Source organism: Pyxicephalus adspersus, chromosome 11 (assembly GCF_032062135.1).
Source record: "Pyxicephalus adspersus chromosome 11, UCB_Pads_2.0, whole genome shotgun sequence".
In the NCBI taxonomy this organism is placed as follows: domain Eukaryota; kingdom Metazoa; phylum Chordata; class Amphibia; order Anura; family Pyxicephalidae; genus Pyxicephalus; species Pyxicephalus adspersus.
The window spans coordinates 53,480,120-53,490,554 of record NC_092868.1 but is presented as its reverse complement, the minus strand read 5'-3'; the positions used below and the strand labels follow the sequence as shown (position 1 = coordinate 53,490,554).

Genomic DNA, 10,435 nt, shown 5'->3' with positions numbered 1-10,435 from the left:
TATATATATTCTCTGCTGTTAGCTCTTTGAGGTCATCTGACTACAATCTATACTGATTCCTCATTCATTTTACTGTAATCTCTTCCTCCCCCAGCTGTGCGAGGACCTTTTTGAGAAAATCAATGACAATAATGACGATGAGGTGTCCTTCTCCGTAGAGGTGAGTCCTTCACCTGATATGTTGTTCTTATTTTCAGCTAGCACGATGTGACCGTAGTTTGCAGCACTGGGTTCCATAAGTGTAAATGTTATGTTTTTTATTACAAGAAGTCCAGATTGTTATTTATAATAAAAGAAATTTAAAATAGGAGTTGGGGGGTAGATTTTACCTGCAGATTTAGTGCTGCAGCAGCTAAGGGACGAATGATGAAAAGAATCTGTGGCCATGTGAATCTCAGAGAAAGCTGCCCTTTCCGGAGCTCTTACAGGGTGTTAGCTTAAAAGTTAAGAAAAATAAGCTGGATGTCATGGATGTGATCAGTGCCAACTAGTCAAAGTCACTCATATTCCCCTCTTGCTAATCTAGCAAGAACCAGGTAAACCCCTTATGTTATATATATCTAGTGCTTATGTATCTAGTGCTTAGGTTGTTTTTTCCTTGCTCTGTGTGCCATGTTACCATTATAAGATCAGACAGGTGACTTGCATAGATACCTCTGCATCCTGGACTGATCTATGCCTAATCCTGATGACAAGCTGTCCCATAAAATACTGCAAAATACAAATACTAAAATTACATGCAGTCTCTAGCACTCAGCCTGACATGCCAAGCAAAAGGACTTGTTCAATCTGCTTCTAACATAAAATAAAAGCAGGAGTCTCTGCTGCATATATTTGCAAATAAAAGCATAAACGACACACTGTGGCCTTTGCATTGTGTTCAATTCTATAAAGGTACTGAAGCTAGAAAATAATAAGCTTCAAACAAATTGGGCTCACCTGAGGCTGGACTTTTTCTCTATACAGCACAATAAACCTGGGTGTGGATATAGCAAAGGCCACACATCAGATTCAACACAATGAGAAAATGTCAGCTGCTCAATCCATTTCTAGTACTTAGTGATCAACCCAGCTTTAGGGCACACCATTGTCACCAACAGACAGAATCCCCCCAGTGACTCCCTAAGCTATGTAGAAGGTCCCCCATAGCAATGTGAAACAAATTTGTTTGCTATACTTTGCCATGACATTTACCAATTTTGGTGGCAAATTTTAAAGCAGTAATTCTGATAGGAACCGATCAGATTCCAACTATTCTTTTTCTGATTCAGTTTAGAAAACAAAAAATCTACTTGGTTGCTTTTGGTAATTACTTTTTAAACCTTAGACATCAATGCTAGTGTAGTAGAAACTTTAGCTTTCCCTTTTTGTATCTGCAAGTGCTATTAAACGAACCTTGGAATTTAATTTTCTGTCATACACATGTAATAGCTCAGATACCCTGAACCAAATCCTAAACTGCAAGGCATTTGCTGTACAATGACACACAGAATAGGAATAATTACGTATTCAGATTAAGCCACTTTTCAGTTACACATTACAGTTCTTTTATAGGTTGCATTCGTAACATGGCGGCTGAATCAGTGCGATATAAACAACATGTCTGTCTTCTTCTGCCGTTATCATTCCAAATGAGAGCTGAAGCTCTGTGGGATTCTGAAGGATTCTGTGGGTCCCCCAGGAGCTGTCAAAGTGACACATTGCAATAGATGGATAGCAGAGAGTTTGTTGATCTCAAACTCCTGGTTATGAGGCAAGGTCTCTCTGTTCAGCATTGGAGAGTGCACTGTCAGCATTGTAATCATACATTTTTTATGGGAATTGATTCCCTTTAAAATCAATATCCAGCTGAGAAGACTTCATCAACATCTCTAAAGGCATTTTGCTACAAAGCAAACTCAAATATTTCTGCAACATATTGGCTTTTAATGAAAAAAAGAAAATGTAGCCAAAGAAAGAAAGTGAATGAAGCGGGTATCTCCCAGCCGCACAGAGCAATGCTGGAGAATACCCATAGATGTGAGATGAAGCTGAAAATGACTGTATCAAGCAACCTTCTTGTCTTTTATAGACACAAATTCTCCCCGTCCAGTCATTCTGCTGCAGACACTTTGGAAAACTTAATCTGGTCACTGTTGTTCCACTTTTGGTGATTACCAAAAGCTATAATGCCACCCCTTCCCCTTGTATCTGTCTTCTTCATTCCTACAGGACAAGATATTTTAGGGTTGATAAGGCAGGGTCTGTCGGCATCACATAGAGTATGCCAGGTAATAAATATGCAACTGTGTGTGGAGTCCTCCAGCAGCACAAGGTATGCCAAGAGGCAGTATCACAAGGTGTGGGTCATGGCCCTTATAAAAAAGCCCTGTTTTGGGTGAAATGGGTCAGAAGTGGAGCTTCATGTTGTTTTGACCCCCAACACTAAAGATTTGCAATTAGGGATTCTGCACTTTGCAGCTACATCTTTCTTTGCCTTGCACAGAGCATGCCAGAAGACTAGTGTGAGAGTGTGGATGAAGCAGAGTCCTCCAGCAGCACAGAGTATGTCAGGAGAAAGGTGTAAGGTTGTGGATGAAGCAGAGTCATCCAGCATTACAGAATATTCCAGGTTATGGGTGTGAAGTTGTGGATGAAGCAGAATCCTCTGCAACACAGAATATTTCAGGTTATAGGTGTAAAATTGTGGATAAAGCAGAGTCATCCAGCACCACAGAATATGCCAGGTTATAGGTGTGAGGTTGTGAAAGAAGCAGAATCGTCCAGCAGCACAGTGAAATCACAGGTTATAGAAATAATGTTGTGGATGAAGCGGAATCCTCCAGCAGCACAGAATATATTAGGTCATAGGAGTGAGGGTGTGGATGGAGCATAGTCCTCCAGCAGCACAGAGTATGTCAGGTATAGGTGTGATCTTCCGAATGTTGAGGTTGCATTTCTTCCATACCGATGCTAAATTTTTGTGTAGTAAATTTTCTCTGTGTCTGTAATAAACCTCCAGCCTTCTCTATTATGTCTTGTTCATATGCAGTTTATCCATCCTGGAGGCCCCAGTCTGCCCGCTCTGCTGGTTATGATTATATCCATGATCTGCAGATCTGAACTGACTGTGAATTATTCATAACTTCCTTTTCAAACTTTAATGCATCCATTTCTAATATGAGCCCAGAGCCAAACGCCTTCCATCCCAGCCAGAGAAAATAAAAAGTGAATTCTCCACAAAGCTGCCTGTTTAAACACTCTGAGCCCACCGGGCTGTTTAATCCGATTATATGTTTTGGATATTAACTGCCACCGGCTGCTGTATGAAGCCAGTTATTATTTGTGTGTCTATGGCAGTGGAGGGGGTCCAAACTAACTCTGGGCTGTACTAGTACTGAGACATAGAGAACTCCTCCAGAGCTGCAGCAGCTGTACAGAAATATGTACATTGACATTACTGGGCACTAGGTATGGTCCTCCAGATACAATAATGTATTTGTGTCTTGCAAATATATTAAACTGCAGGTTTATTAAAAAATAGATATCGTATGTAACATTGCCATACAGAACATTCTGTAATGTATTTCCATTAAATGTGTCCTTTTTTTAATAATACCAATCCATGAAAATGGGCAAAAAATTATTGATATGATACAGCCTGTCACCTAGTACAGTGGTTTTTCGTTTTCTGTTTTTCTCTAATATAATTTTATCACACCAAGTATAAAGCAAAAAGGAAAGCATTAGGTGCTGGATCAGGAAACGTCTGCAACCTAGCAGTGTGCATAAACATTGAATGATCGGCAACTCAAAAATCTAAAAATCAGCATTATTATTATCACAAATATATAAAAGCATCAACTCAACAAAAGATCATATGTGCAAAAACAAATCAATATACATACCTTTGGAAACAATGTATGTCATCATTTCTTTATTAATGCTTTCCATAGCTCTTATTGTGTTTGGAAAAATATACAGATGAATAGTCTAGGGAAATCATGCGTACATCAATTCTCACTTGGGAAATGCATATACATAATAGCTAAATTGAAGAGATCAAAGCACTCCTGTGCTTTGCCTTCAAATCCCTCCACAGTTCTTGTCCCACCTAAGCTACGTACACATGTCCAATGGTTCTTGCCCGATAATCGACTCAGGGCTGATATCGGACGAGAATCTGGTGTGTGTAAAGCGCCCTTTGTCCATCGTCTGAACGACTGTCCTGGCGGATTCGACGACGAACGATCCTAATGGAAGGGAAGGGGGACAGCGCGCAGCGGGATGCCGCTCACTCGCTCTCCCCTCTCCATAGAGAAGAACAGTGCTGTATGTACAGCACTCGTTCATGCATCGTGCAGTGCTTAGTCGTTGGAAAGGATCGTGAAAGATTCTTTCCAACGACAATAATTGCACGTGTGCACCCAGCTTTACCTTTCTGAGCTGATAGAAAAATTCCCCCCTAGCCGCTCTCCTCACTCATAACCTCATCACACGCACGGCTACAAGACTATTGTAGAGCTGCCCCAAGTCTCTGGAATGGTCTTCTTCGTCCTATTTTTCTTGCTTCTACTTTCTGCACTTTTAAAAAAGCCCTTAAAAACCCAACACTTCAACCTCACCTACTCGTCGTCTTCTGTCTCCCAAACCCTCAGTACTCGCCTACCACTCCATATCCCCCCTTCTATTGTGTGCTACTTCCCCTACCTTTTAGATTGTAAGCTCTTCGAGGCAGGGTCCTCTCCTCCTCCTGTGTCACTGTCTGTATCTGTCTGTCATTTGCTACCCCTATTTAATGTACAGCGCTGTGTAATATGTTGGCGCCATATAAATACTGTTTATTAATAATATTTTTAATAATAGTAGTCCATTTTCAGCCATTTGGTATCTTAGGCGGATGAAAAGGAACCACTGGATCAGCAAGGAACAGTACGGTTTTAGCCTGTGCTGTTTTTACACTTTTTTTAAATAGTTTAATTAATAGTTTCATGTTTACACAGCATTGCTTTGTTTTATTACTTGGTAATCCTTCCACTCTTACTGGAAAATTTGACTTACTACTGGCAGGATAAGCCGGTAATAAAATTATGTTTGAGGGACACAGAAAACAACAACTGCTGTAATACTATTCAAAGACAATATCATATGGTATTTTAATTTTTCAACGATAGACTTTAATGATTCACTGTAGCTGCCAAATAAATTTTAAATTAATCACGTCCGCACCATGACAACCAGAAAGAGTTTGTAAGAAATCACCAAGAATCCTCGGACAAAATGTTTTTAGCCTTCAGTTGAAAAAGTAAGCCACCACCATGCATGCTGTTCACATTTCTTCCTGTGGTGCTATTTACAGGTTAGCTACATGGAAATTTACTGTGAGCGAGTCAGAGACCTGCTGAACCCCAAAAATAAAGGAAACCTTCGTGTCAGGGAACACCCGCTGCTGGGACCCTATGTGGAAGATCTGTCCAAGCTGGCCGTCACCTCATACACTGATATTGCCGACCTGATGGATGCAGGAAACAAGGCCAGGTGAGAAAAGAACAGATAGCTGATGAAACTTTCATTGTCACTCAGAAAATTTTATTATCATTATCATGTCTTTATACAGTATTGACAAATTCTCTAATACTCCAATGGCCCTACTTATTCAAAAGCTATTTTTTGAAGGGAACCCAACATGCCCAGAGGAAACCCATGCAAACATTGAAGTGCCATGCCAAGAGTCCTTGGTGCACTTAGAGTTAACATAACGCATTGAAGTAGTGTACTTATCCGAAATTGCCATATATAATGTGTTTTCAATTTTTTAAACAGTTTTCTGGTAAGTCCCACAGCCATTTAAAGGCTGATAATTTTACATTTTAGCTGGTATGTGAGGATATATTGGTGTAGGGCTGGAGGTAAGGATAGACAGTTACAGGTTCATTCTTAAAGGAAGGTTGGGTAGGTGTTGAGGTGCAGGTTATTAGTGCAAGAGTGGAGAATTGTTTTTTTTTTTTTACTCTACCCTAATGCTTGGAGCCTTATTCCAAAATCATACAGTACTAAGGCTTCAGCGTCAGAATACTATATACAGACATTACCATTTCACAACTGAGCAGGTGTACACAGGAAACAGTTTTTGAGCTTCTGTGATCCAGGCTTGGGTTGGGAATCTGCAAACTGTAGTGAGGGCCAGAAGGTCTGGTGCAATTTGGTGGCTCAGTGGTTAGCACTCTTAGGCTTTTGCCTAGGTTCGAATCTCGGCCAGGACACGATCTGTAAGGAGTTTGCAGGTTCTCCCTGTGTTGTCATGGGTTTCCTCCAGGCAATTTCCTCCCACTTTCCAAAAACATGCAGTTGGGTTATTTGGCTTCCCCCCAAATTGACCTTAGACTGTGTTAAAGACATATGGCTAAGGTAGGGAAATTAGATTGTGAGCTTTTTAGAGGGACAGCTAGTGACATGACTATGGACTTTGTACAGCGCTGCCTAATATGTTGACTCTATATGAATACAAGATAATATTAATAAACTATCCCAGCAGTTCTAAAAACCACTCCTTGCACAGATTCCCCTTCAATGTGACTCAAGCAGAGTCAGGTAATACAAACTATGACAGAGACATTAGATTGTGAGCTCCTCTGAGGGATAGTTAATGACAAAAGAGCTGCATAATACGTCAGTGCTAAATATGAAATGATAAAAATCTTTTATAGGAATGTGTAACATTTTAATTCCTGTTTGTTTCTGTAGGACGGTGGCCGCCACAAACATGAACGAGACCAGCAGTCGCTCCCATGCGGTCTTTACCATTGTCTTTACCCAAAAAAGACTCGACACTGAGACCAACCTCTCCACTGAGAAGGTAAGCAGTGGTTGTCAACAGGAAGGCCGATGGTTCTCTGCTCCTTGAGATCATACTTTTATTGCCTCTTTTATCACATAAACTGTTCTCAGCAACCAAATTCACACTGTTGTTGTTTTAATAACGCTTTTCTAAAATTTAAAGCAGTGCTTGATTAGGTGCTATAGGCAACACAGACTGTTCAGATTCTTACACATTTTTATTGTGTGTCTTTAATGTACAAATATTGATCTTCTAGTTAATCATTAACTACATTTCTTATCTGTGTTTGCTTTGTCTGGCAGTGTTGAATGTATAGTGATTTATTACACCTAGCATACTTGTTGTTTTTACCTGAAAGCAGATGTCAGTATAAGGTTGTCTAAGGATGGCCAAATAATACAAGTAATGCAGTCAATTTTTAGCTTTGCTTATGATCATAGGACTAATTCTGAGCTTTTATAAAAGTAATAAATGTTTTAAAATCTCCCTGCATCCCCTATTGTCACTGTTTCAGATACAGTTTGCTTTATTTATTAAAGCTCTCCAAGGCTGGAGAGGTTACACTTTTATCAGTGAACCTGGATGATCCAGTAAACCTGTAATAGATTGAATTTTTGAATACTTTGAAGAAGTCCATTCCAGGTTTGCTGGATCACCGAGCTTTAACGATGAAGTGTATCCTCTCCATCCTTGGAGAGCTTTAATAAATCAGGTCCAATGGACCTCCTGCGCTCCATTATATTATTATTGTTCAGGGATAAGCACAAATCTCTTCATTTACTATTCTTTGGAAGTCAGCTGCCTTTTAGAACTAATGCCAGCCCCCAAAAAAGTTGACTGACAACCCTGTTCTTCCAAAAAAAAAATCAGTGGCTTTTTATCACTGGAAAATAGTTTAGTAAAACATTTGATTTATTTTTGTGTGGCCTAATTTATACACTGGTGTTTATCTTGTATCCCCTTTCCCTGTTATTGTGTTACATTCTATTTTTGCTAAAAGCTAGAAGTGAAACAATAAATTGTTGTAGTTAGGGGAATACACAGAAATAAAGAAAGATTACTAAAGCACACATCCCTAAAAAATTATTTTAACCATTTGTAGTTTCCTGGTATTGCCTATAAAGCCTGTATATAACCCCATATCACAATTTTGTCAATTCCACTCAATTTCTGTACAGGATCTGACTCTTGTTTAAACAATATGCTTTTTAATCCCAGGTCAGTAAAATTAGCCTGGTAGATTTGGCTGGGAGCGAAAGAGCCGATTCTACAGGAGCAAAAGGAACGCGGCTAAAAGTGAGTATTCCTTACAAGTACAAATGTTATTTACATTTATTAAATGATAAAACTTTTTCCTAGGTGTTCCTAGAATCCTTAATTTGTCACTACAATTTTTTTCTTATATTTTTATAATAATATTACACATAGTATTTATATAGCGCAAACATATTACGCAGTGCTTTACAAAGCCCATAGTTATGTCACTAGCTGTCCCTCAAAGGTGCTCACAATCCAATGCCATAGCAATGTCACAATCCCTACCATAGTCATATGTCAATCATACAGTGTAAGGTGACTTTTGAGGTGAAGTCAAGAATCCTAACTGCATGTTTTTGGAATGTGGAAGGAAACCCACGTTACACGGGGAGAACCTGCAAACTCCATACCACATACTGTCCTGGTCGAGATTCGAACCTGGGACCCAGCGCTGCAAAGACCAGGGTACTAATCTCTGGGCCACCGTGTAGATGAATTATTCTTTACTATGCAGAGTTAATATATGTCATGTGTTATCCTTGAACATCTCCTTTGCCCTGTTACATTGTTAATGTATTAAAATTGTTTTTATTCATCACACTTTACAGTGTTTTATCCTCTTTATTACTATATGTGTATATCTTTATTGTGATCTAATCAGATTGGGTTTCGTTGGTTTGCAGGAAGGTGCAAATATCAACAAATCTCTGACCACTCTGGGGAAAGTCATCTCTGCTCTTGCAGAAGTGGTAAGTCATCTTATATTATATAGAGAAATCTCTATTGCCTAATCCTTGCCTAATATGGCCTATTTTGTTTAGAAGTAGAGTGAGCGCCATAAATATTAAATGTATAATTGCTTTTATGTTAAAGTTTTTAAACTTTTACAATATAAAAGAAATACGAATTTGTATTGAAGTAGTGATGCATTTGAGTCAGTTCTCTTGTGATGTATCATATTTCTGTTTTCATTCCTGCTGTCCTTTCAGGATAACTGCACCAGCAAGGTAGGTCTTCCTGGTGGTATATACCATCAAGCTTTCATAGCAGCGTAAATTCATTTCCCATGTTTTTTTGTTGACAGTCATTTTTGGGTTTGCCATCTCTCCCTTCTATGGTTCTGAAAACCATTATTGTAATCAGCAAGTTGCATCTCAAACATTGCTGTCACTTCCATTTTCATCACTACAAAATCTAATCTCAAAATGAATTAGCTGTCCCACTGGAAGGTGTAAAACATTTAATTACTTCTTGTTAGCAGTCTAATTCCTTGTCATTCCTTACTAGCTGGAAACCAAAATGCAGAACCTTTCCTCACTTTCCTTCAAAAAGTAATATTTTATAATCTTTTGTATTTTTGTAGAGTAAAAAGAAGAAAAAGACAGATTTCATTCCCTACCGAGATTCCGTGCTTACCTGGCTGCTGCGGGAAAATTTGGGTATGATGTTTGTTGAACGGGGGATCATATTGGATACCTAAGAATCCCTAAATTATTAGGTGCTTTAAGATGCAAATTCCAACTTTTTTCTAGAATAAGGCTCTCTAAAGGCTGCAGTAATTTTAGTAAACTGTAGTTTTCGAAGAGTCCAAAAATGACTGCCTATATAAAAGTCTTGGCAGTGTTGCCCTTATGGACTGGAGTTGGAAGCCCCTGTCCTAGATCATTGACTTCTGGCCCTTATTACTATGCCTTGGTAATTATTGGTGGGGATGGGGCGAACCACAGGATCATCCTAATTCTTCAACATATGGGAGTTTATGATTGGATTGGTTCAATGTTTGTACATATGATGTCTTGTGTACTTTAGGTTATTACTTACATAAACCATATAAAGTTGCATACTAGAACTCTGCTCTTGAATTTATATTTCTGGGCAGTCTGATTTTTGTTTTTATATCTAAACCTAACTGTAACCTACTTTATAAAAAAATAAATGGAGGTACCTAAAATCCAATATTGTCTATAAACTAAATATAGAACCTTCAGGAGGATAAATACTTTTAGTTTTTTTTAGCAACTGTATGTACCATATTGAAAAAAAGGGATGCTTTAATCTGAGCACAATCACACTTTTTTGAGACTGCACACCAAAATGGGTTTGTGGTAAAGAGAGTATCTTAACAATATTCCTATAGCCGTGAGCAAGAAGCAATAGGAACGCCATAGTCATAATATGCTTTCTATTTCAGGTGGAAACTCCCGTACTGCCATGGTGGCCGCTCTAAGTCCAGCTGATATCAACTACGATGAAACACTCAGTACACTAAGGTGAAAACTGAAAAAATTCCAGAATTAAAACATAAAATAATGTTTTTATAAACTAAGTTTCATTTTATTTCTTTCCATAAATAACCATTTG

At 38.7% G+C, this 10,435-nt stretch overlaps 1 protein-coding gene across 23 annotated transcripts in view; it reads left to right on the top strand.

The window, feature by feature from the left end:
* The window catches only part of KIF1B (kinesin family member 1B), a 119,355-nt gene that overhangs the window by 53,969 nt on the left and 54,951 nt on the right, over positions 1-10,435 (top strand). For 19 of the 23 annotated variants that reach the window (XM_072426873.1, XM_072426876.1, XM_072426868.1 and 16 more), the window contains exons 5-12: positions 95-160; positions 5,339-5,517; positions 6,724-6,835; positions 8,036-8,113; positions 8,758-8,823; positions 9,064-9,081; positions 9,438-9,513; positions 10,266-10,344. In XM_072426873.1, coding sequence (XP_072282974.1) covers positions 95-160; positions 5,339-5,517; positions 6,724-6,835; positions 8,036-8,113; positions 8,758-8,823; positions 9,064-9,081; positions 9,438-9,513; positions 10,266-10,344 — 674 coding nt within the window. The remainder of the gene's footprint in view (positions 1-94; positions 161-5,338; positions 5,518-6,723; positions 6,836-8,035; positions 8,114-8,757; positions 8,824-9,063; positions 9,082-9,437; positions 9,514-10,265; positions 10,345-10,435) is intronic. The other 4 variants (XM_072426870.1, XM_072426867.1, XM_072426854.1 and 1 more) reach the window with 1 other exon arrangement.